The sequence below is a fragment of the Nelumbo nucifera genome, chromosome 4, assembly GCF_055504915.1.
Source record: "Nelumbo nucifera cultivar China Antique chromosome 4, China Antique-T2T, whole genome shotgun sequence".
Taxonomy (NCBI): domain Eukaryota; kingdom Viridiplantae; phylum Streptophyta; class Magnoliopsida; order Proteales; family Nelumbonaceae; genus Nelumbo; species Nelumbo nucifera.
Window position 1 is genome coordinate 43,705,213 of NC_142652.1, and position 27,592 is coordinate 43,732,804.

General features: G+C 40.0%; 1 protein-coding gene across 5 annotated transcripts; it reads left to right on the forward strand.

Annotated features, from left to right (window-relative positions):
* The first annotated feature begins 426 nt into the window (after positions 1–426).
* LOC104606961 (pentatricopeptide (PPR) repeat-containing protein) lies at positions 427–27,592 on the forward strand. 5 transcript variants are annotated; one of them, XM_010272422.3, is made up of 3 exons: positions 427–3,262; positions 3,380–3,637; positions 27,350–27,592. In XM_010272422.3, exon 1 carries the CDS (start codon positions 516–518, stop codon positions 3,060–3,062), a length of 2,547 nt encoding a protein of 848 aa, XP_010270724.1. In that variant the 5' UTR covers positions 427–515; the 3' UTR covers positions 3,063–3,262; positions 3,380–3,637; positions 27,350–27,592. The 5 variants fall into 5 exon arrangements, with proteins under 5 accessions (XP_010270724.1, XP_088760645.1, XP_010270725.1 ...); XM_088904519.1 differs by lacking the exon at positions 27,350–27,592 and adding an exon at positions 22,901–27,341 and having other exon boundaries at positions 3,357–3,637; XM_010272423.3 differs by lacking the exon at positions 27,350–27,592 and adding an exon at positions 22,901–27,341.

The window sequence follows — 27,592 nt, forward strand, 5'->3', positions numbered from 1 at the left end:
TATAATATATTAATATATAATTTTATTTTCAATTTTATTATATTATTTCATTTTATTACTGCATACATCAAAATTCGTAAAAAATAAAGTTTTAAGATATTTTTTAAATTTTTGTCTATTTTTTAATCTATATTAAAATTTTCATTATTTTTTTCAAAATTTTTAAAAAATATGGTTTGACCCCGCTTGGCCCAAGGCTCGGCCTATGAACCAACCTGGCTTGCGGCATGACATAATACAACACGAGCCCGTGTGGGTTCGGACTGTGGGTCGCGCTGGGCCGACCTCCCAAGGGAGGGAAGCATGACCCAACTCAGCCCGCAGGCCGGGACGGAACGGCCCACACTTTGCAAGGGCCGCACGCGGTCCGGGCCGTGCCGTGCCGGCCCAGCACCTTTACAAGCCCAATAAAAAGGAGATAGTTCACGGTTCTATTTGCTCATACAGTCATGCTCCTTTGCTTATCTTTGTCCGTTCTCCCATTAAACGACGGCTAAACTCATGTCTTCTGGCGCATGACGCGCATCACAAAACGATACGTTATTTCCCAAGCGTTCCATGCGGCCACGCCTCCTAAACCTGTATTTTCAGGCACACTCTCTCTAGTCCACTTTCATGGGGAAGGCAGAGCCAGCTCGAATGATTCTGTCCTCAAATCCCTCTCTAAGGAAACCAATATTAAAGAAGCCATTAAGATATTGGAACGTTCAGACAATGTGGGTATCGGTGCTTATACCCGGCTTCTTGAAGCTTGCATTCGATCGAAATCGCTTAGTGGAGGGGAGAAAATCCATCAGTATCTCCTTAAGAACAATACTCATATTAGAAGTTCCATTGTTTTGGAGAAGCTTACCCGTTTGTATGTTGAATGCGGTGAAGTTGAACTTGCTCGCAATGTTTTTGATAGAATTCCGAACCCAAATGTCGTTTTGTGGAACTCGATGATTCGGGCTTATTCTTGGGATGGACTATTTGACCGAGCCGTTGATCTGTACTATGAAATGTGTGATATGGGCGTCGAACCCAACAAATTCACTTTCCCATTTGTTCTCAAGGCATGTTCAGTTTTAAAAGCGTTGGAAGATGGTAAAAAGATTCATGATCATGCCAAAAGGATTGGGTTGGATTTCGATATCTATGTTTCAACTGCTTTAGTGGATCTATATTCTAAATGTGGATGTCTCAACGAGGCGCAAATCATTTTTGATAAAATGCCAAAAAGAGATGTTGTTGCATGGAATGCCATGATTGCAGGGTCTGCACTTCATGGGCTTTACAAAGATACAATTGGGTTGTTCTTAGAAATGCAGAAAGCAGGGACGAATCCTAACACTTCAACAATTGTCGCCGTTTTGCCCACAGTTGGCCAGGCCAAGGTATTGAATCAGGGAAAAAGCATGCACTGTTATTGCGTTAGAAGGACTTTTGATAAAGATGTGCAGGTGGGAACTGCGGTCCTGGATATGTATGCAAAATGTGAGCAACTGGATTATGCTAGACGAATTTTCAATACCATGGGAGTTAGGACAGAAGTAACTTGGAGTGCAATGATTGGTGGATATGTTTCATGTGGTTGTATGGGAGAAGCATTGAAGATGTTCGACCAGATGTTGCTTAAGGATGAAATGGATCCAACACCAGCTACACTCGGGATTGTTCTTAGAGCTTGTGCAAAGCTGACAGATATCGATAGAGGGAGACAGATCCATGGTTATACAATTAAGTCAGGCTTTCTTTTGGATATAATGGTAGGGAACTCACTTCTTTCTATGTATGCTAAGAGTGGACTCATTGACGATGCAATTAGCTTGTTCAATAAAATGGAGGCAAAAGATACTGTTTCTTATGGTGCAATCATCTCAGGATGTGGGCAAAATGGTAATGCAAAAGAGGCTTTGTTCATATTCCACAAAATGCAAGTATCTGGGGCCCACCCAGATCTGGCAACCATGCTTGGAGTGCTTCCAGCATGTGCGCATTTGGCTGCTTTGAAACAAGGACGCTCAGGCCATGGGTATTTGATTGTTCATGGATTTTCATCAGATACCTCAATTGGGAATGCATTGATTGACATGTATTCAAAATGTGGTAGAATAGATGTTGCCAGGGAAGTTTTTGATAGGATTCCAAAGCAGGATATTGTATCATGGAATGCTATGATAGCTGGTTATGGAATTAATGGGCTTGGCATGGAAGCACTTAGGCTTTTTCATGATTTGCAAAAAGTGGGTATAAAGCCAGATGACGTGACTTTTGTTTGTATCTTATCTGCTTGTAGCCATTCGGGACTCATTACTGAAGGGAAACACTTATTTTATGCGATGAATAAAGATTTCAATATTATCCCAAGGATGGAACACTATATCTGCATGGTTGATCTTTTGGGTCGAGGTGGATTTCTGGATGAAGCACACAATTTCATCCAAAGGATGCCATTTGAGCCAGATGTTCAAGTATGGGGTGCCCTACTTGGTGCCTGTAGGATCCATGGGAATATTGAGCTAGGGGAGGTAGTATCAAAAAACATTCAAAGACTAGGACCTGAAGGTACTGGAAATTTTGTACTGCTATCCAACATATATAGTGCTGCAGGGAGATGGGTTGATGCGGCTCATGTTAGGATTGTGCAGAAGGATTGGGGATTTAAGAAGAGCCCTGGATGCAGTTGGGTTGAGGTATCTGGAAGTGTTCATGCATTTATTGGTGGTGATCATTCCCATCCACAATCAGCATTGATATATGAGAAGTTGGAGGAACTTCTAGTGGAGATGAAGAAATTGGGTTATCATGCAGATGCTAGTTTTGTGTTCCAGGATGTTGAGGAGGAGGAGAAAGAAAGAATTCTCCTTTACCACAGTGAGAAGCTAGCAATTGCATTTGCAATTCTAAGTTTGAGCCCTAACAAGACTATTTTTGTTACTAAGAATTTGCGGGTCTGTGGGGACTGCCACTCTGCAATAAAATTCATCACTATGGTGACAAAGAGAGTGATAAGTGTAAGAGATACAAGTCGGTTTCATCATTTCAAGGATGGAACTTGCAACTGCAGAGATTTCTGGTGAGGAAGAGGATATATGTAGTAAAGAAATGGTATCAATGGCATTTGATGTGGGGAGGTCATACTTGTCTTGTTTTACATGATAAAAAGGCCATCACCAATTGTGATTGCAACCATCCAGGGTCTTGAGAAGGATAGGCTGGATATAGACCTAATCTTGGCAGTTTTTGAATTCTAAGCATTGGCAATTTGGTAATACTGGAGGTAAGTTCTGTTTAGCTGCTAAACCATTAGTATTTGGAATCTCCTATTTGCTAAAGCATGTCTGGATGAAATTTCTTTTCTTTTAATTATGAAGGAATCTAAAGGTTTTCTTGCCAGGCATGCACAACACATACATCACATGTGACATGTCAGGTGTTGGACTCACCATCCAATCTGTTCCACTAATGGAATCACTGTCAGAAAGATCTCTCCAAATGGATATCCGGTTTGCCTGATTTGCACATGCTTTTCTGATTGTCAGAAAAAAGTATTGCAATTGCCTTTGAAGGCAGAAGACAGTTCGCCCTGGAATTGAACTAACCTCTTTGATCCTGCTATATGCATTAATAAGCTATTTCAAGATTGTTGAAGCAGGTATTTGAGAATTTTCCACTTGAAGAACTGTCACTTTTTTATTTTTTAAAAGTAATAATATCCCCAGTATTTTCTGACAATTTCCTTATACTTTTTAGAAGTAGTTATTAGTTTTTTTCTTGGGATTCTTTTCATGCATGAATGTAGATTATTCTACATTTCAAGATCTATTAAGGATCATTGATGCTTCATCCAGAATGCATGATGTAAAGTTATATATGCAGCTTTGAGTTGTCTGTGCTTGTATTGTGTACATGGTAGAACTGGGTGCATGATTGAAGCCTTTGTCTGGGAGAGGAAGAATCATCTTGATGTAGATCAATTATGAATACATAAACAATAGTGGAAATGAATATGTGACATCAAATTTCCTAAAACAGAATTATTAATTGAGGCCATAGGGTACTGCAAGAAATTGTAGAGGTAAAATAGGAATATTCATTAACTTAAGGGCTACAAAGATGGGAGAAATATTACCCTATAGTTAGGTTGAAATTGTCTCTAGGTTAACCTCCATTTGTAATCATTCAACAAATAAGTGGATCTAGAAGAAAATAAGAAGAAAAGAATGGAGAGGAGAAGATAGAATATGTGGAATGCATGAATCAATCTCGAGAATTGCACCTTAATCATTTGTATTTAAATCAATGGCTTAAGTTACAAAAATGTCCATAATTACATAGATCATCATCATCGTCCATGCCTTATTCCAACTATATGGGGTTGGCTACATGAGTCCTGTTTCGCCAATCTGTTTTATTTAAAGCCATATCGATTGTAAAATTATTAGTGCTTAAATCATTTCTTACTACTTCTACCAATGTCCTTTTTGGTCTACCCCGAGCTCTTCTAACTAGTGTAGTCAGTGGTCTTCTATGAATGTGCCCAAGCCATCTTAGTCTACTCTCTCTCATTTTATCACTTATTGAAGCTACTCCTAGGTTCCTATTAGATAACTTCATTTCTAATCCTAGGTTCCTACAGATAACAAATTTTCTATGCTGTATTCTCAAGCCCTTCTGGAGAAGGGGATTTGGTGTATACTAAAGTCAAGCAGTCTTGCAAGGACTAAAAATTGCTAGAGAGTTCAACTATGACAGAGTGGTAATTGAAGGCAACTCCAAGTTGGTAATAGGGTGGCTGAAAGAACCAGAAACAATGATTTGGAAACATAGGGATTCTATGAAAAGGTTTAAATAGCTAATTGTTCAATGGGAAAGGAAGTCAACAAATGGGTTAGCAGTTTTTTTTTTTTTTTTTGCAAAACAGGGGGTGCATAACAGCATAAATCTGAATTGTTTGTGGCTCAACTGTAATTCAGATTATGTAATGGGAGGAAGAATCACCCTGATTTGAGCCACCCTTGCAAATCTACCCACTTACTTGTGGGAACCAGGGGAAGAAAAGAAGGATCATGTGGTTAAATGGGATCAGGTCTGCAAGCCTAAGGATCTAGGGGGTTTAGGGCTAGGAAATATCTTTCTCAAAAATACCGCTCTCCTGGGTAAATGGTTATGGAGGTTCCTCTTTGAAAGACAGGTTATGGCACAAAGTTATAGCAAGCGTTCATGGTTAGGAGGGTATTGGTTGGGATGCTAAACTCAACCCTCATTCTACTTCAGCTTCCCCTTGGAAAGCAATCCATGAGGTTTGCCCTTTGTTTTTTAAGCCCTACTTGGTTTGATTTGGGAAGGGGTGATCAAATTCGGTTCTGGGAAGATCTTTGGGTTGGGGAAGCTCCATTAAAATATCAGCTCTCTAACCTTTTTGCTCTCTCTAACCTTAAGGATGTTCCTGTGTCCTTTTTGTGCACTTCCTCTCCCTCGGGCCTCATCTGGGACTTGGGCTTTAGAAGAGGTTTAAGGGAGATTTAGCATGCATCTTTGATCAAGTTTTTTAATATCCTGTTTGGACCCACTTTGTAGCTACAGTAGTCCGAACCAGTAAGGAGAAGAAGAAAGAGAAGGAGAAGAAGAAGAAGAGAAGAAGAAGAAGATGAAAGAACTGTCAAACCTAATAGCTAAACCCTATCAGTCGACCTCTTAATAGTGATTAGGCTTCTAATTAAATGTACAAGGACTAAACTGCCCCTACTTAAGTATGGGACAGAGAACCTCTAATAAGACTACCACATAAGCTCATAACTTAACCAAGGTGAGTTGACTAATCTACCCTTATTCGGCTAACTCTAACACTCCCCCTCAAGCTGGAGAATATGTCATATAATCCCAGCTTGTTACATATATAGTTCACTCTCCCTGAGCTTAAGGCTTTTGTAAACAAATCTGCCCACTGATCACCTGAGCTTACATGTTCTGTGCTTATCTCTCCAGTAAGAACCTTCTCCCTCACAAAGTGGCAATCAATCTCTATGTGCTTTGTTCTCTCATGAAAAACAGGGTTGGATGAGATATGGAGCGCAGCTTGATTGTCACAGTACAACTTCATAGGTTTATCCATGTGGAACCCGATTTCTTGTAGGAGATTCCTCAACCACACTAATTCACATGTAGTGTGTGCCATGGCTCTGTACTCGGCTTCAGCACTGCTTCTAGCCACAACCGTCTGCTTTTTACTCTTCCACGTCACAAGATTTCCTCCAAGAGATGTGCAGTAACCTGTAGTAGATCTTCTATCAGACACAAAGCCCACCCAATCTGCATCCGTGTACCCAACTACTTCAAGTTTTCCTCCTGGTTTATACAATAGCCCACGGCCCGAAGCTCCCTTCAAATATCTTACAATTCTAAGAACTGCATCCCAGTGAGATATACGAGGGTTCTGCATAAATTGGTTCACCACACTGACTGCAAAGGAGATGTCTGGTCTCGTGATAGTCAAATAGTTCAGCTTCCCCACTAGTCGTCTATACCTTCCAGGATCATCAAATATTTCCCTTGTATCACTGCTCAACTTAACATTTGGTTCCATAGGAGTCTCAGCCGGTTTTGCACCTAACAGTCATGTTTCGCCCAATAGATCGAGAACATATTTTCTTTGGCACAGGTTTACACCTTGTCTTGATCTAGCAACTTCTATACCCAAGAAATACTTCAATGTCCCAAGGTCTTTTGTTTGAAAATGATTTTGCAGAAAGACCTTGAGTTTGTCGATCCCCAATTTGTCACTGCCAGTTATGACAATATCATCCACATAGACCACTAATAAAATCTTTCCAGCTTCTGAGTCATAGCTGAACACTGAGTGATCAACCTGGCATTGTTTCATTCCAAAATTCTTCACCACTTCACTAAACTTCCCGAACCAAGCACAAGGCGATTGTTTCAACCCATAAATTGCCTTTTTCAATCTGCACACCTTACCAGCCTCCCCCTGAGCAACAAACCCAAGTGGTTGCTCCATATATACCTCCTCTATAAGGTCACCATGAAGGAAAGCATTTTTTATGTCAAGTTGAAATAAGGGCCAATCATACATAACTGCCAGGGAAATTAGCACACGGACAAAGCTAATCTTAGCCACTGGAGAGAAGGTCATAGTCCACTCCATACAACTGTGAATACCCTTTAGCAACAAGTCTGGCTTTCAGACTCTCCACACTACCATCTGGCAAGTATTTAACAATATACACCCATTTACAACCCACAACATGCTTACCAGGAGGAAGAGTAGTGAGCTCCCACGTGTGAGTATGCTGAAGAGCAAAGAGTTCCTCCTCCATTGCTTGCCTCCACCTAGGTGAACTAAGAGCCTCTTGGACATTGTTAGGTATGGAAATAGATGACAATAGTGAAACAAACTGGTGATGTGAGGCGGAAAGGCGAGATACTGAAACAAAATTGGACATGGGATGGAGAGTAGAACTACGTTTACCTTTCCGTAATGGGTAGGTCAAGTCCTGAAGGTTCAGCAACAGGAGCAACGACAGGATCCGCGGACAAGGTAGAAGCTGGAGGAGGGGCCGGTGTCGTTCGACATGTATACACTTGCCGAATTGGTGGTCGTTCAGTAGGGATCTGCACTGGATGAGGTGACGAGTCAACTCCAACAGGAACACCCGGAACGGGATCACTGACCGGAAGAGGAAGAGGAAGTAAAGGTGGAGACGAAGATGCTTCAGTTCCTGAGAAGAAGGGAACAGACTCAAAAAAAGTGACATCAGGACAGACATAGCACTTCCGAGTAATGGGATTGTAACACTTGTACCCTTTTTGAGTCCAAGAGTAGCCAAGAAAGACATACTTAATGGAGCGTGCATCCAACTTGTCTATTCCAGGACTCAGATTGTAAACAAAGCACACAGCCAAAGATACGAGGTGTTAATGGAAAGGGAGACAAGGTGGGGAACAAGGTAGAGAAGGGAGACCGACCATGAAGAATAAAGGAGGGAATCCGATTAATGAGGAAACACGCAGTAAGTACAGCATCACTCCAAAACCGTTCAGCGACCCCATTTTGTTGAGGAGTGGATGCACAAGAAGTTTGATGAATGATGCCATGCTGTTCTAAATACTGTTGAAAGGAAGTTAGAAAATATTCACAACCATTATCTGAACGAAGAACTTTGATTGGAACACCAAATTGTGTACGTATTTCAGCATAGATTTTTTGAAAAATGGAAAATAATTCACTCATTTCTTTCATTAAATAAATCCATGTCATTCTTGAACAATCATCAATAAAAGTGACAAAATACTTATAACCATTATAAGACTCTATTTTGATCGGGCCCCAAACATCTGAATGAACCAAAGCAAAAGGACTCAACATACGACTTTCAACTCTAGGACTGAAGGAAACACGACGATGTTTCCCAAACTGACACGACTCACACTGTAACACTAACAAATGACTCAAAGACGAAACTAGTATCTTGAGTGCCTTGAGAGAAGGATGTCCCAGTCGACAATGCCACTGTAGAGGAGTGAGTGAAGTCTGAAGTGCAACTGATGATCCACCACTGTCAAGGTAATACAATCCACCAGCTTCATGCCCCCCACCAATCTTCTTCCCCGTCCTGAGATCCTGAAAAACACAAGAGGAAGGGAAAAAAGTGACAGAGCAGTTAAGAGTCTTGGTTAATTTACTAACAGACATAAGATTGAATGGAAACTTAGGGACATATAGAACAGATGATAAAGAAAGAGAAGCCATGTCAACATTGCCAACACCACAGATGGGAGAGGAGGAACCATTGGCAAGGGTAACAGTTTGAGATGTTGAAGTTTTAGAGAGAGAAGAGAACACACCTGGAGTCCCAGTCATGTGATCAGAGGCTCCAGAGTCAATAATCCAAGGAGAGGTTTTAGATGACAGGCAAGCTATACCTAAGTGGGCAAGAGTAGCAGTAGTGTGCTGTGAAGTGGACTGAAGGAACCGCTCATACTCATCACGTGGTACACTCACCATCTCCCTTCCAGAAATAGATGTAGATGTGGAAGGAGTTAGGTCTGCCTGTTGATTATCACTGACATCAACCCCACCAGCAACAGCACGGTTGGCCCATTTAGAGGGAGGGCGGCCATGAAGATCATAACAGAAATTTACGGAATGTCCTTCCCTGCCACAGTGGGTACACTTCCTTGTAGAGCTGCCTTTTTCTTTGCCACGGCCTCCCCCTGAGTCACGACCACCACCACGGCCAAATATGGAACCACCACGACCTCCTCGGGAGGCATGTCCTCCCCCTTTCGTACCACGTCCACCTCCTCTGGCTGTCACAAAAGCTGATCTATCAGACTGTGTGGGATTCTCTGTCTGTCCCAAAGAAATCCTGCGAAGCCGAGCAAACACTTCCTCAAGTGTAGGAAGGGTAGAGCCCCCCAATATTTGGGCCCTAACTGGTTCATACTCTGATTTCAACCCCACTAAGAACCTTGTGACATCTAGTTGTTCCCTCTGTTGTTGCTGAACCTTAACATCTGGAGTGAGAGGATGATAGACATTGAGTTCATTTCTGAGGTTCTTCATACTGGCATAGTACTCTTCTAGGGTTTTATTTCCTTGTTGCAGACCAAAGTACTCCTGATAGAGCTGATATACCCTTGTAGTATTATCTTGCCCAGAATATAACTTCTTGGCATGTTCCCACATGTCCTTAGTTGTATCTAAGAACATGAAGTTGGCACTTATTTTGGGTTCCATACTGTTCCATAGCCATGTCATGATTTGAGGATCCTCCTGTTCCCAATCATCAAACCCTAGAGAGTCAGCCGGTGGTTTATCTTCTTTCACATGCTTCACTTTTCTCTTTGCCTTGAGAAAAACTTCCACCGACTTGGCCCATGAAACATAGTTCTCTCCATTCAGTTTAATTGAGGTCATCTGTACACCTAGATAGTCAGAGGAAACCACCACACTAGGTTTCTGATCACTACAGCCATCTCCCATTGCTGCCATGATACTCTTTCAATGCTGCCTCTAATCTGAATTCCCAATCACCAACTAAGTGCTGCTGTCAAGAGTTTGATGTTCCAGAACCTACAGCAGTCCCTAAACACAATGATAGATACACACGCCTTTGTTCTTATCCACACCACTACTGATTTCACAAAAAAAAACACAGACTACACCGACATTAATTCAGCACTTACTAACCACATGCAAGCTCTCTTACAACTACTCAACAGAGTTTGTGCATCACAAGCACCACCACACAGACATAGCTGTCACACACAATACAGACCTGCTTTAACGCTTTTAAGAGGGCACCACAAGACCAACAAAAACTCAACTAGTACCATTGCATTACACCTTGCACCATTCGGCCACCTACAGTAGCAGCCCTTACACCATTTGGTCACTGTAAACACAGTCTATTCTTGGAATTTTTCCAAGAACCAGGGCAACAACCAACCTAGTTCTCTAGGTTCTGATCAGTCCTCTCAAGTTCTTGAAGATTTTCAACCCAGAAATACCAACAGCACACAGAGGAGAGATAACCAACCTTCGTTTGAGAGCTTCAGCCAACCATTCACTGCTGAAGTTGTTTTCTTAGGAAAGGAGGTTCTGTGCACCAGAAAAAAGAAGAGCTGTGATGTTTCAGGCTTGGGACGAACCACTTTTCTCCATTGACAGCCCAGAGAAGAAAAGGAGAGAACTGAAGCACGAACTGAAGTTGTCACGCTCTGATACCATGTTTCTACTGTAGCTACAGTAGTCCGAACCAGTAAGGAGAAGAAGAAAGAGAAGGAGAAGAAGAAGATGAAAGAACTGTCGAACCTGATAGCTAAACCCTATCAGTCGACCTCTTAATAGTGATTAGGCTTCTAATTAAATGTACAAGGACTAAACTGCCCCTACTTAAGTATGGGACAGAGAATCTCTAATAAGACTGCCACATAAGCTCATAACTTAACCAAGGTGAGTTGACTAATCTACCCTTATTCGGCTAACTCTAACATGGATGATTCTAGAATCTGGGTTCCCTCACCTGATGGACTTTTCACTTGCGTCTCTTTTTTCAAATCCTTAACTTTTGCCTACTTCACAAGGAGTGGACTTCCCGGTGAAAGAAGTGTGGTCTAAGACTATCCCACCCAAGGTTCAAGCTTTCTGCTGGGAATCTTTCCTTGGAGAGATTAACACTTGTGACGTGCTGCAGAAAAGAATGCCTTTTTGTTGCCCCTCTGCTCATATGTACTTGTTGTGTAGGAATGGTGGAGAAACCCTACCCCACTTATTTATTTCCTGTCCCTTTACCTCTCTCATTTGGGAGTTTTTCTGTGATCTTTTCGGCTGTAGGTGGACCCCTCCCTAGGAGGTGGCAGACATTTTCAGGCCTAACTTCTTAAGGCAATCAAAGAAAAGATGAAGACTGATGTGGAGAGTCACTAAGGCTGCAACTGTGTGGGTGGTCTGGGAGGAAAGGAACAACAGAATTTTCAATGGAAAAAGTAGATCAGTGGTGGATGCTATTGAGGCAATAAAAGTGAAGGTTGTTTTCTGGATTAAAAATATGGAATGCTTTCAGGATTTCACAGTGACTGATATTCTAAGAGTTTGGAAGGAGATAGCACATTCCTCTAGAAACAAAGACAACATAGTAATGGACTGGAAACCTCCACAAGGTAGTAAAGTTAAATTGAATTTTGATGGAAGCTTGATGGGCAATCCTGGCATGGTAGGAATTGGTGGGGCAATTAGAAATTCAGAGAGTAGATTGCTGGCCCTTTATTCTAGGCCAATTGGTGTGGCTAACTCCGTTAAAGCTGAATTATTGGCTTTACTACAAGGTCTCAGGATAGCTAAGCGGTTTTTTTTTTTTTTTTTTTTTTTTTTTTATGAATGAATAAGTAGTTTTATTAAAGAGAACAAAAGAGAGTACAATCAGCCTTGGAGGAGGCACAGAGTACTACCTCCCCTTTAGGGTGAGTACAGACCCAAGTCTTAACAAAAACAAAACAGAACTATAGATTAACCCAATACAAAGAAGCCCAAGAAACCCCTTGTTTGGCCAGAGAGTTTGCCAAAGCATTTTCTGATCTGCTAATCCATTGGAAATTGATTGACATATTCCTTGTGACCCATTTTACTTTTTTCAGGAGATCTCTGTAGCCCCAAACAGCATTGATCGGATTCAGCAGCCAGGCCACTACCACCTTGGAGTCACATTCTACCAATAGGTTCTGCACCCCAAGTTGGTTAGCAATTTGTAGGCCTTGTACATCTGCAAGTATTTCAGACCTTGTTGAGTCTCCAACTCCCACTGGACCTGAGAATAAAGAGATAATGTTGCTGTCTTTGTCCCTCAAAACCCCTCCAGTGCCTGAGGGCCCTAGGTTGCCTTGGCTGCTACCATCAAAGTTCAGTTTTACAACCCCTTCTGGAGGGGGTGTCCACCTTACTTGTGTCCTAATCTTCTTAAAGATTACAGAAGCCACCATTACCTAATCCCTCTAAATGTCATCATAGGAATAATCCACAAACAAATCAGAAGTCTTTAGCCAAAAGATGGTCCTTGTTAAAATACTCTCCTTAACTTCCTCAAGACTCCTTTCTTTTCCTTGGAATATCTTGGCATTCCGTTTTTCCCAAATAGTCCATACTGTAGCTGCTCTTATGCATTTAACATCAGTTTTCCTCTCTACATTGGCCACCGAAAAGTTGACGGATCAAAGAGCATTTTTACTTTAGAAAGCAAGTGCCACCTGCACCCAAATAAAGAGAAAGCCCAAGTCCAAATATCTGCAGCAAAGGAACAAGATAGTAGCAAATGGTAACAGTCCTCATTCTGTACTTTACACATTGTGCACCAATTTGGGGATATACACAAATAAGATCTCTTCTTTTACAGGTTATCCTATGTATTAATCTTCCCATGGGTTTACCAAGAAAGTAAGAGAGTGGTGGGAAGAGTGTAATCCCTTAGTGGGATGGGAAGGTCTGAGGTTTCACAAGAAACTCCAATTTTTGAAAGCAAAGATTAGGGAGTGGAACCAACTGGAATTTGGTAGATTAGAAGAAAGAAAAAGAATATTGATTGACCAAATTGAGCTTCTGGATCTGAAAGAAGAAAGGGGAGAATTTGAATAGGGAGACAAGGAACAAAGGATGGGTCTGAGAAGACAACTAGAGGATTTGTCTGCACGAGGAAATAAGTTGGAGGCAGAAATCTTGGTGCAAATGGTTAAAGGAGGGAGATAGAAACACAAGATTTTTTCATTCTGTGGCAAAATGGGTGGAGGAGAAACTTTATATCTAGATTCGAAGTTGAAGGATCTACTTTGACACAACAAGATAAGATAGTAGGGGCCTTTGTAGAAAATTTTAAGTCCATCTTTAGAAGGCCTCTAAGTGGGGGTGTGTGATAGAAGGATTGGATTGGTCGGAACTAGGGGTAGAAAACAGGAAAATGATGGCAAGGAGGTTCAAACTAGAGGAGATTAAGGAGGTTGTGTTTTCTATGGATAGAACAAAAGCTCCACGCCCGAATGGTTTTACGATGGCCTTTTACCAAGACTATTGGGATATATTGGAAAGAGATCTATTGCTAATGTTTGAGGAATTTCATAGGAGAGGAGTAATTAATCCTGTATTGAATTCCACCTTCTTAGCATTGGTCCCAAAAAAGAAAGATGCCTCCCATCCAAAGGACTTTAGACCAATCAGTTTGATAAATAGCTTGTATAAGATAATTGCAAAGGTGCTGTCATTGAGGTTAAAGCAAGTCCGCCATCTATCATTGCACCAAATCAATGAGTTTTTGTAAGTGGAAGACAAATTACTGATCAGATCCTAATTGCCAATGAGAGTGTGGAGAATTTCAAAAAGGTTAGAAAGAAGGGAGTGGTTTGCAAGTTGGACTTGGAAAAGGCTTATGACTTGGTGGACTCGTCTTTCTTGAAGAAAGTTATGATCAATTTTGGGTTTGGGGTAAGATGGTATAAATGGATCATGGGGAGTGTTCGGAATTGTCATTATTCTATGCTGGTAAATGGGACAGTGATAGATTCCTTTCTAGCCATAAGGGGAGTAAGACAAGGGGACCTACTCTCTCCCTTCTTGTTCACATTGGTTGCAGATGTTTTGGGGAGATTGATTCATAGAGTGGATTCAAGGGATCTTCTAAGAGGATGGCAACTAGGAAGGGAGGAGACCCCCCTTACCCACTTATAGTTTGCAGATGACACAATTTTGTTCCATGAGGGAGGAAATTTGAGGTGGATCAGGAACATGAAATTAGTGATACAACTCTTTGAACAAATGTCCAACCTCAAGGTGAATTTTGAGAAAAGTTGTGTAGTGGGAGTGAATATGGGGGAGGGAGAGATCAACGAGTGTGCAGAGTTATTGGGTTGTTAAGTTTCAAGCTGACCCTTGAATTATCTAGGATTGCCCTTGGGAAACAACCCAAAGAAGGAGAACTTTCGGAATCCGGTGGTGGAAAGATTTGAGAAGAGACTTGTCTCTTGGAAAAAGAATTATCTTTCCCTTGGCAGGAGGATTACACTAATTAGGGCTACCTTAGCCAATTTATCCATTTACTTCCTATTAGTGTTCAAAATCCCAGCTAAGGTGTCTAATAGACTGGAGAAGATGATAAGAGACTTTTTATGGGAGCCAAGAGAGGAGAAGAGGGGCCATAGGGTGAGTTGGGAGGTGGTGACTAGGAGCAAAAGCTTAGGTGGACTGGGGCTTGGGAATATCAGGAAAAGGAATGTGGCTCTTCTACGGAAATGGTTATGGAGGTTCTCTTTAGAGGAGAAACTATGGGCTAAAATAGTGGCAAGCATTCATGGGCTGGAGGAAAACGGATGGGATCTTGGAATTCGGGCAAGGACTACAAGTGCATCACCTTGGAAAGCCATCCATGACTTGTTACCAGTTTTCTCCCCTCTTATCAGGTATGACTTAAATTCAGGCAACCTTATAAAATTTTGGGAACAAACCTGGGTGGGGAATGCCCCTTTGAAGGATTAGTTTCCATCCTTGTACGCTCTTTCTGACTTGAAAAATGAGCCAGTTTCTTCCTTCATTATCCCATCTTCTTCCAACTATAGTAGGGGTGAGCAAAAAAAAAATTGAAAAACTGAACCAACTGGTTGGTTCGGTTTCGGTTTGATATTCTTAAAAAACTATAGTTTCGGTTAACCATTTAAAAAAACCGGCGGTTAACCGAACCGACCAATATATATTATATTATATATTATATTTTTTATTTTTATTTTTTAAAATTGAATAAAAAAGTAAAAAACCACGGCAATTCCCCCTTTCCCCTTCTTTGTCTCTTCGAAACCTAAACCTAATACCCTTTCAGTTTCAGCCTTTCTATGTTTTTCACTCTCTCAGTTTCTCTTTGAGTCTTAGTATTCCCCAATCCCAAGTGGCCAGTTCGGCAGTCAACACCGCAGTTCCCCTTGCTTTCCTTCAGCAACGGTCGTCCTTCAACCAGTGGCCTCTCCGGCTCTCCCCCAATGTCTTTGTCTCTCTCTCTTCTCTATGAGTGAGTGAGTCTGTGTCTCTATCTCTCTCTTCTCGCCTGTCATCTCTGCCGCGCAGCCCGCGCCAACCACCAAGCGGCAATGCCGGTTGCTGCCTCACCGGCAAGCAAGCACCAACACAGCAACGTTGTGTCTCTGTCTCTCTCTTCTCTCTCTCTCATCTCTCCTTCCTACGGCTCCGCCAGGTACCACCTCTCAGGCTCTCACTTCAAGCGACAACCGACAACAACCATCGGCACCAACCAGTCTGACACCGTCAAATCACCGCCTCTCAGGTGCCACCTCTTTTAGGTATTTTTTTATTTTAAGTGCATAAAAAAACCGAAAAACTGAACTGCGGTTAACCGGTCCACCGATTAATCGGTTGCATCAGTTCGATTTCGGTTCGGATATTTAAAAAATCGATCAGGTCAGTTCGGTTTGAAAAAATACCTCACGGTTCGGTTTCACCCCTAAACTCTAGGACTGGGTGGAATTTGGGATTGAGGAGGGCTGTTAGAGATATAGACCTAAACAGCATCCTGAGTCTCCTAGGTCTTCTTGAAAATATCTTCTTGGACCCCACAAAGGAAGACATTAGAATTTGGACCCCACGCTCACTAGCTCTTTCTCTTGTGCTTCTTTCTTCAAAGTTTTAAGTCAGTCAACCAATCCCTTAGGCCTTCCTTTCCCTGTCAACGAGATTTGGTGCAAATCAATTCTTCCTAGGGTTGGTAGTTTTTGTTGGGAAGCATTTCTGGAAAGAATCAACACTAAGTGATCTGACAAAAGAAGAGACCCAAGACATGTTTATCCCCTCACAGGTGTTTTCTTTGTAAAGCTGATGGGGAGACTGGTTTTCACCTATTGGTGCCATGCCAGTTTGCAAAGACTATTTGGGAATGGGCTTCTTCCCTTTTTGGGTGTAATTGGACCCCTTCATTGAACCTGTAGAGCCTTTTTTTCTTCTTTTTTCAAGTGGCATCTGAAAAGAGGTAGGACTATGTGGAGATGCCTAAGGGCTGTAGTATGCTGGTCTCTATGGGAAGAAAGAAACTCTAGGATTTTCTCCAAACTCCAAAGTAGAGAGAAGTGCTGAAGATCTGAGAGAAATGATCCATATAAGGGTGGTACAGTGGCTGAAATCATCAGAGCTATTGACAGATTATACAATGGATGATCCATCAAGGAAATGGAGAGAGATTGCTAGATGCGCCCGGGTCAAAACAGGAGTGTACTTGTCTTGGTTCCCTCCTCCCTTTGGTTTTTCGAAACTGAACTTTGATGCTAGTAGTAGAGGGAACCCTGGACATTCAGTGGTTGGGGGTGTGCTTAGGGATGAGAATGGGAATGTTTCAACCCTATTCTCATGTCCAATTGGGGTGGGTGATTCTCTCAGAGCCGAGATCTATGCAGATATGGGAGGTGTCCAAAGAGCAAAGGAGATGAATATAAGAAGACTTGTAATTGAAGGGGATTCAGAGGTGGCTGAATAAAGACAATTCTGGATTGTGGAATTACAACAATGAAAGGTGGAAGTTTAGATGGCTGGTTAAAGACATGGAAATCAAGATTAGTTGGGTGAAGAGATCAGCTAACTTGTTTGCTGATGGGTTAGCTAAGCAAGGGGTGGTGAGGGAATCTATGCTATGGGCTCAGTTGTAATTTTAACTTCTATTTGGGGGCTCATGGAAATCAAGATTAGTTGGGTGAAGAGATCAGCTAACTTGTTTGCTGATGGGTTAGCTAAGCAAGGGGTGGTGAGGGAATCTATGCTATGGGCTCAGTTGTAATTTTAACTTCTATTTGGGGGCTCAAGTCTCAGTTGAGGAGGTAAGAAAGTTTATCTCCTCCTTTGTAATTAATACTTCTGCTTGCTTAATGAAATGTGTTATTGATCAAAAAAAAAAAAAGTAAATAGGGGGATTATTGAGAGTAGCTCTGATTAAGGTGACTCTTCCCCCCAATGAGATGTATTTCTTTTTCCAAGCTAGTAGCCTTTTTTCAAACTTTTCCACCACATTGTCCCAGCAACAACTCTCCTTTGGGTTAGCACCTAGGGGAAGTCCTAAGTAGGTTAAGGGCCACTTAGAAGTGGAACACTCCAACCATACAACAATAGACTCCAGCTCCCTTTGATCTAAGTTTAGCCCCACCGCACAGCTCTTTTCAAGATTGATCTTTAAGTTGGAAGCACTCTCAAAGAATGAAATTATGTTCCTCAAATTCTGCACTCTCACTACTTCAAATCCTTCACAAAAAAATTATAATGTCATCTGTAAAGTGCAAACTGAACGTGGGTTACAGGGATTTGATTTCTTCCTATTCTCCAACCTCTTATTGATCCAGCCCTATCCCCTTTTGGTAACAGCCTACTAAACACATCAGCGATCAATGTGAATAAGAAGGGGGAAAGCGGATCTCCTTGTCTTAAACTCCTACAGGTTGGGAAGAAATCGTTCACTCCCCCATTGACTAAAACTGAATAATGGTGAGAAGAGAGGCATTCATTTATCCATTTACACCATCTGTCTCCAAAGCCACACCTCTGAAGCACCTCTAATAGAAAGCTCCAATCTACCAAATCGTAGGCCTTTTCAATATCCAATTTGCAAACAAAACCTTGAGTTCCTGATCTTCTCATCTCCTCAACACACTCATTTGCTATTAAGATTTAATCAACTATTTGTTTTCTATGAACAAAAGCACCTTGAGCTTAACTAATGAGAGAGGGAAGCACCTTTTTGATCCTCAAGGACAAGACCTTAGCCAAAATCTTGTAGATACTTGTCACTAGGCTAATTGGTCTAAAATCTTTAGGATGTATGGCCTATTTCTTCTTTGAACCAAAGTTAAGAAAGTTTCATTGATTCCTCTACTAATAATAAAACTATCTTATCCTCAAGGACAAGACCTTAGCCAAAATCTTGTAGATACTTGTCACTAGGCTAATTGGTCTAAAATCTTTAGGATGTATGGCCTATTTCTTCTTTGAACCAAAGTTAAGAAAGTTTCATTGATTCCTCTACTAATAATAAAACTATCTTTAAACTCTTTAAAGACCTCAAACAAATCATATTTGATTATATTCCAGCAATCCTAAAAGAAAGCCATAGTAAACCCATCTGGCCTCGGTGCCTTAGATCTATCCATGGTAAACACTACTTGCCAAATTTCCTCCTCAAAATTCCTTTCCAACCAAACTTTGTCTTCTTCGTAGAGGTTAGCCACTCCAAATCAGTCAACTCTAGTCTTCTTCCTAATGGTTTCCTAAGAATAGATTTGAAATGATTTACAAAGTAGTTGGCTATCTCCTCTTGGGAGTCCAATTCCAGTCCATCCACTTCAAGTTTGGACCAGGTTTTTCCTCCTTCTCCCATTGGCAAATTCATGGAAGAGTTTGGTATTTCCATCACCTTCCTTGATCCATTTGTGTCCAGATTTTTGCCTCCAAGAAATTTCTTCACGCAAAAGGGGACTTCAAAGTTATCATCTCTTGGGCAAGAAAAAAAAGACATATTCCCTGGACTCTCAAGAATGCTTTCAAGGAAATAGAAAGGGCTGCAAGAGAGCTGAATGCTGAATTCAAGTGGGTTAGAAGAAGCGCAAATGGGCTAGCTGACTCCCTTGCTAAACAAGGGGTAGATAGGCAGCATCTGTTTTGAGCATCTTTGTAACATAGTGTTGGTTATTGGGCTGATGTTGTGGTCATTAATTAAGCTTGTAATGTTTTTTCACATTCTTAATAAAATATTTTCTATTTATCAAAAAAAAAATCCCATCCTTTCTTTTTTTTCCACTCATCAATCTTAGCATTAACATTTCTACCACAATCATTTTTTGGACATGTTGTTTCTTGACTGCCCAACACTTTGCTCCACACAACATAGTTAGCCTTACAACTGTTTGGTAAAATTTTCCTTTTAATCCAAGTGGAATTCACCTATCACATAAAAGTCCAGATGCACCCCTCCATTTTTCCGTCGTGCTCTAATTCTTTGGGTGACATCCTTCTCAATCTCTCCCTTGTTATGAATTATTGAACCTAGGTATTGGAAATGGTCACATTGAATTCTCTTGGTCTTCAATCCTAAGTGTATCTTGATTTACACTTCTATTATTACTAAGCTTACATGTCATATACTTTGTTTTAGTCTTGCTTATTTTAAAACCTCTTGTTTCTAAGGCATTTGTCCATAAGCTTAATCTTGCATTTAATCATTCATTAGTTTTATCAATTAAAACAATGTCATCTGCAAACAACATGCACCATGGAACTTCCTCCTAAATATGTTTAGTTATTTCATCTATGATCAATGCAAATAGATAAGGACTAAGTGTTGAACCTTGGTGAAGATCCATAGTAACTGTAAAATTTGAAGTCTCACCCATTGTTGTTTTAACATTGGTTGTGCCTCCTTGTACATATCCTTGATTAGGTCTATATACCTATTTTGAACCCTTTCTTTTCCAAGACCCACTAGATTATCTCTCTAGGAACTCTTATCATATGCCTTCTCTAGATCAATGAACACCATATGAAGATCTTTCTTCTTCTCTTTGAACTTTTCTATCAATCCTCTCAAAAGAAATATAGCTTCCATGGTTGATCTCCTTAGCATAAACCCAAATTGGTTCTCTGATACACTTGTTTCAAGTCGTAATCTTTGATCATTTATTCTCTCCCAAAGTTTCATAGTGTGGTTCATAAGTTTAATCCCTCAATAGTTATTACAACTTTGTATGTTATCTTTTGTAAGAAAACCCTATTCGATTCTAGGTTAAAGTAGAGAAGAAGAAGAAGAAGAAGAAGAGTTCGGCCAGATTAGGAAAGAGAAAAATCAGTCCTCCCTAGCCGACCCACTTGTATTTATTTCAAATAATATAGTTACAAGAAAGACCATATTGTCCCTCATGAAAGATGGGACACATAACTTAAACTTAAATAAAATAGACCTTTCACTCTCAAACAGATAAACCAAAATGACCAAAATACCCCTGATTCGTGTATTCTAACACTCCCCCTCAAGCTGGAGAGTATATGTCATATAGTCCCAACTTGTCACAAATATAATCTACTCTGCCCCGAGACAATCCCTTTGTAAAGAGATCTGCCCACTGATTTCCTGAGCTCACATGAGATGTGGTTATCACTCCACTTATCACTTTCTCTCTTACAAAGTGACAATCAACCTCAATATGCTTAGTTCTCTCATGGAAGACTGGGTTGGAAGAGATGTGAACAGCAGCTTGGTTATCACAGTATAGTTTCATGGGTTTATCAACTGAGAACCCCATCTCTTCTAGCAAGTTCTTCAACCATACTAGTTCACATGTGGTATGAGCCATAGCCCTGTACTCAGCTTTTGTACTACTTCTTGCCACCACTGTTTGTTTCTTGCTCTTCCAAGTTACAAGATTGCCACCAAGGAAGGTACAATACCCTGTAGTTGATCTCTTGTCTGATATAGAACTAGCCCAATCAGCACCTGTGTACCCTACTATCTCAAGGGTCCCTCCACTCCGATATAGCAAACCACGACCTGGAGCACCCTCTTTAGTCACCACGAAACCAGATCTGTCCGAGAGAGAGGAATGCTCTACAGACTCAATAGATGTCCTCTTAAGACGGGCAAAAATTCTTCAAGTGAGGGAAGAGTAGAGCACCCCAGTATTTGTGCTCGGACGGGCTCATACTCAGCCTTCAAGCCCACCAGAAACCTTGTCACATCAAGTTGTTCACGCTGTTGTTGTTGAATTTGAACATCCGATGTTAGAGGATGATACACATTGAGCTCATTTCAGATATTTCTCAGACTTGCATAGTATTCCTCCAAGCTTTGACTGCCTTGCTTCAGATTAAAGTACTCTTGGTACAACTGATACACCCTAGTTGTATTGTCTTGTCCGGAGTATAGCTTCTTAACATGATCCCAGATTTCTTTAGTTGTATCTAGGAACATAAAGTTCACACTAATTTTTGGTTCCATGCTATTCCATAGCCATGTCATTATCTGTGCATCTTCCTGTTCCCAATCACTGGACCCTGGAGAATCAGAGGAAGGTTTCTCCTCTCTCACATGTTTTACCCTTCTCTTGGCCTTTAAGAACACTTCCACAGATTTTGCCCACAACACATAATTCTCACCATTCAACTTAATAGATGTCATTTGAACATTTAAGTAGTCTGGAGAAAGCACAACGCCGGTTTTGTTGTCATTCCCATCACCAATCGATGCCATCTTAACTAATTCACCTTCAAATATGCAACACAACCTCACGCACTTCCACAAAACTTATCTCACTTTCAGCACCACCAACTTCTTCAAATACACATTGCACATAAAATACTAAAGCTGAAATCACTCAGTCATTACATCAAACACCTGTACTGCACACTGCAGAACCATTCACCCACCAAATATAAGGGCTGAAGTCACTTACTCATTAAATCAAACACTTGTACTGCACACTGCAGAACTATTCTCACACCAGAAACAAGGGTTCACTTTTAAATATTCAAAATCATCGATACACCATTCAACACAATACAACTACCACCACACCACTGCTGTTGTGAACTTCAGCAGTCGAAAAAGCCCTACTTTCAGCACACACATGAGGTAAAAACAAAGAAAAACAGGACTGATATGTATACTAGTCACTCCAAACTTCCACAAGGAAAAATTTTGAACCAAAACACAGCATTCACAATCCACTACTTGGGCAAAAGACAGCACTGTTCATACCTGTCCACAAACAGCCCTCTTCGCATCACAGAATAGAGGGCGTCTAGCACATCACTTCAACGACCACCACCACAGTAACTGGAGGCATACTCACCTCCAAAACCACAAAATGACGACTCCTTTCTGGCCCCTTGTCGAGCTTCCACTCAGGCTAGCAGAAATTTGAAGAAGGCTGAAATAGTTGGCGGCGAACCCAGGAAGAAGACAGCAGCAAGGAAGAATGAAAGGAGAACAAGGTTTTACTGCTCTGCTACCATGTAAGAAAACCCTATTCGATTCTAGATTAAAGTAGAGAAGAAGAAGAAGAAGAAGAAGAGTTCGGCCAGATTAGGAAGGAGAAAAATCAGTCCTCCCTAGCCGACCCACTTGTATTTATTTCAAATAATAGAGTTACAAGAAAGACCATATTGTCCCTCATGAAAGATGGGACACATAAACTTAAATAAAATAGACCTTTCACTCTCAAATAGATAAACCAAAATGACCAAAATACCCCTGATTCGTGTATTCTAACATCTTTATTCTTAAATTTAGGCATCATATTGTTGTTTCTCCAATCATTAGGCATCTTCTTTTTTCCCTATCTTGTTAAATAGATTGGTTAGCCATAACAAGCCTACCTCTCGCTTCAGTGGTTGCAGAGCTGTAGGCAATATATTCTTGCTTCCATTGAAAACTTTGCTACACGGCGTTGCTTCTTATTGCTCTAGGAGATTGCTCCTCCCATGAGGAAGATGGAACCAAGTGTGGATTTTCAATCATTTGGATCTCCTACAAAATCAGCATCACAATAATCTATTAATTCTAATTCATCACAGCAATAGGTTAGTCTATAATTCTTTGTAGATGCAAATATCTAAGTATTCTCTTAATGATTGCCTAATGAACAGTCCCTAGGTTACTGTGAAACTTGCTTACAAGATTTACAGCATAAGATAGGTTTGTTCTAGTGCATAACATTGCATACATTAGACTACCTACAGCTTGTGCATAAGGGATTTTGTCCATTTTGGTCTTATCTAAATCAGTTTTTGGGCACATTTCCTTTAAAGTTTTGTTCCTTACAAATAGGAGTTTCTACTCCTTTGCAAGTTCCATGGTTAAATCTCTTTTATAATGGTGTCTATGTGATTATCTTGTGAAAGATATAGTTTCTTAGACTTTCTCTCTCTTTCTATTTTTATACCTAGTACATAATCAGCATTTTCCATATCTTTCATCTCAAAATTACATTAACCAATTTCTGGTTTTATCAACTGTTGTTAAATCATTACTTGCAATCAAAATATCATCCACATACAATGATAAAATAACAAAGGAACTCCCACTATTCAAGCAATATACACAATGATCAAAAGGATTTAGAATAAAGCCTAACTTCATAATGGCATCATGAAAAGGATAATACTACATTCTAGAAGGTTGTTTCAATCCATACAAAGCTTTCTTTAGTTTATAAACCTTATTTTCATAATTTCATTTCCTTCCAGAACATAACCTTCATGTTGAGTCATGTAAATTTCTTCAATGCTAGTCCATGCACTGTCCCCATAAGCGTGTGCATGCCCACGAGGAATCCTGGTAGCCATGTAGCCATTAACCAGGATCACTCCATGAGGGATGAATGGTCTTTGGAGTGCAACGGTAGGCACCGTAGGAGGTAAATACCCCTCCTCAAAGAGGGCTTTAAGCTTTTGAGATTTTGCCAGAAGAAAACATCAGGATGGCTGAAAAATCATACTGTAGAATTTACGTCAACATCACTCAACACAGCCCATTAAGTGTAGGTAGACTAAGCCTACTTTTAGACAATGATAATGTGGCAGCCATGTGTGTTCCATGGCCATACAAGTGTCACCATTATGCGACTGTCACATGTCACTATTATACATGTGATTGCGACATGGCAGCCACGTGTTTTCCACAGCCATACAATCATCAATATATATATATATATATATATATATATGTGTGTGTGTGTGTGTGTGTGTGTGTGTGTGTGTGTGTTGTGTGTGTCATTGACACATGTCACGTAATAGCACAAGGTGACATGTGTCATTGTTATATGACTTATGTGACTTGTGTGTGTCATTATTATACATGTGTCACTGGCACATGGCAGCCACGGCTCACTTACACGTGTTTACCATTATACTTTTTTCCAAACGGGTAGTGGTGCTTTTATTTTGAAGAGTATGCTTTTGAAAATTTTTTAGGGTAAATTATGAAGACCTCTCTATACTATGGAGTCAGTGACAATTACCCCCAGAACTTTCACTTCGTTACAATACCCCCATCTGTTAGAGTTCTCTATCAGTTAACTTGGAAAAAGATTCTCATCCAGCTGTTTAAAATTTTTAAATCCCTAAACTACCATTTCGTTATTTATGTTAACATTTTTTTATTCAATTAGTTTTCTAAATAGAGAATTGAAGTCCTCTCGGTTGCTCTTATAGATCCTTGTAGATTTCTGGCTGGATTCAGTATTCAAATGAAATGGTAGAGGTTTCTTTATGATAGATATAAATTTAAGGTTTCGTTTGGTTTTTCTTGGTTTATTGGAGAAAGGAGTAGATAATTTTTATATTTTAAGATGAAGAAAGACATTCATGTCAGTGAAATGAAACAAGAATTTAAAGAAACTTGTTTTTCTATGTCAATGAAATGATTCTTGTTATTTTAGCTGGTTTCGTTTGGAGAAAATGGAGTTATTTTTGGGTCAATTAGAGTTTAAGAGAAAAGAGAAAGGAAAATAAATAAGAAAAGTTGAGGTGGATATTTGGTAATTTAATGCATTCCATCATCTGACTTAACGGCCAAGGGGTATTTGTTGCAAAGTGAAAGTTTAGGGGGGTCTTTGTCATAAATGAAAATTTAAGGGAGTATTGTCACTAACCTCATAGTATAGGGGGTCTGTGTAATTTACCCAATTTTCTATTCAAAAGCATTTTAAAGTAAAAGTATTATATGTACTTAGACACTTTTAGAAGTACCAAAGTAAAGTCTATCCAAACAGCGCCTTATAGTTAAAAAAAAAAATGGCTACTTGGAGAAATTAGTTGACTTAAGGTTAAGAGCTTGATATTTTTGAGATAGCTAGATGTAGAAGGTTTAAAATCGGTTGTTTAAGTAGGGAGGAGCTATCTCCTTTCAGCCTTTAAGGATCCCACCCCCTACTTAATGACTTATTGTCATTTCATCTATATAGTAGTTGATATCACAGGTCAAAAGCACCAGACAGTGACTTGACAATTTACTGATGAACTTTTACAGTCTGGCAAACAGTTTGGGCTTCAAAAAGTCATTGGAAACATTTGACAATTTGTGCATATATGCATTCCCCCATTTAATTCAATCTTCTATAGACTTGGGTTTGAAGTGGTAAATTCTTCAGTGATAATTTAATAGCTTTTTTTCATTCCTCTGTTTTTCATGGTAACTTCCATTTATCTCGTCATTCTTGGAAATCTAATATCTTATTCTGAATTTTCATATTGACCTATTCATTTAATGTTTGTACCATGCTTTCTGCTTTAAACTAATGAGCTAGGAGATCAAAACAAGAATACATCTGGCGGATCTGGCTGTAAGAGAATTAAGGAACTTAAAGGTATAAAGTTTCAGGTAGATTCAAACATTGCAAATGTGTTTACGTGGGTAGTAAAGGTATCACAAGTGGCATATACACAGTTGATTCAAGTTCACCTTTGTAGCATTTGTCTCTTGTAGTAATTGTATTAGATGCATTGAGTTGTAAACCAGAAAAAAAAAAAAAAAAAAAAAAAAAAACCTCTGTAAGGAGAGATCAGTATCCCATTCTGACAAATATAAATGATACAACATCTTAGAGACTTACAATGCGTGCATACTTATTATGAGAAACAGGTTGCTCATTGACTTGGATATGCAGTACATGCCAACAATATGCACACACACACACATACAGAGAGAGAGAGAGAGAGAGAGAACTGGTTTAATATAATTAGTAGATTGTGATGGGCTTTGTACCATTGTTATGTGGTCATTCATTCCATGAGATGATTCAGAGTGGCATATTTTCACTGGGTTCATGCATTCTGGAGTGCTTATGTAAAAATCCACTGTTTGAAAACAGGGGAGGCATACATTTATGTTACACAGTTCAAGGAATTGTATTGAGCAGTACACCTACCCGTAGTCATTTTATTCAACTTAATTTAGTTTTCTGTAACTTATTATGTCTCCAAGTGCATATTTAGTGCCTCAGAAAAAAATTGGTTTTATATCATGTTATAGTATTTCCAAGGAAAAAGATTGAAGTACTATGCGATGATCGTTTTAACCATATGTTGATTCAGACTACGATAGTGTTTTAAACTGAAATGGGCGGGACAGTAATTAATCAAGCAATGGTCACAATCGATTGAAGGCAAGAGGAGTACCCTGAGATCCGATGTTCCCTACTATCAATTGTTTGTTTTCTTCTTTGTAAGCTAATAAATTATACAGATGACTGAAGGCAGGACAGTAATTAATCAAGCAATGGTCACAATCGATTAAAAGGCAAGAGGAGTACCCTGAGATCCGATGTTCCCTACTACCAATTGTTTGTTTTCTTCTTTGTAAGCTAATAAATTATACAGATGACTGAAGGGATGGATCTCAGTAAGCATTAAATTTTGTTCTTGTTGACAACCCTCTGTGCATGGCCTTTTCTTCTATTATATAGCAAGTTTTTGAAACCCAGATGGGTACTCAATCAGACTCTTCAGTCCAATCTGGCCCATCTTTCGCTCTGTCAAGATAGTGCGGGTCAGATCAACCCAGATTCAAACATGATGCTACAACCCTTCAAAAATGATACTTAAAATCATCTTTGCTAGTAAATATTTGCTTTTATATAGATATTTTAGTAAATATAGCATTATTACTGGATTTAATTTTAACCAGATCAAAAGTGGAGTAGATCTAGATTCAATCCGAATATAAATAGATGGCATATTTAAGATCCAAATCTGGATTTGAACTTGGATATTCAGTTTCAGATACTGTTTACAGTTCTACTGGAGACAATTTAACATGGTGATATCAATTGTTGACAGGTTGCCCAAGTTGGTGGGTTCATCATACCGAGGTCCATGCTGCCATTATGAGTGACACTGTAACGAATTATATAAGGGTGCAGGGCTGCAGGCCCTGGATCAGCCTGTCTGAGTTTCAGAAGTCACAATATAAGGGCAAGGCATTTGGTTGAACAGTCGCTTTCTCTTTTTATGATGAAACTCACCATCTAGTAGGATCACTTGTACTTCACAATTTCATGGCAGCAAATGGTTTCTAGACAA

What these genes read in the sequence shown, in the direction of transcription:
- LOC104606961 (XM_010272422.3), top strand. Translation starts at nt 516, where the DNA reads ATGACGCGCATCACAAAACGATACGTTATTTCCCAAGCGTTCCATGCG.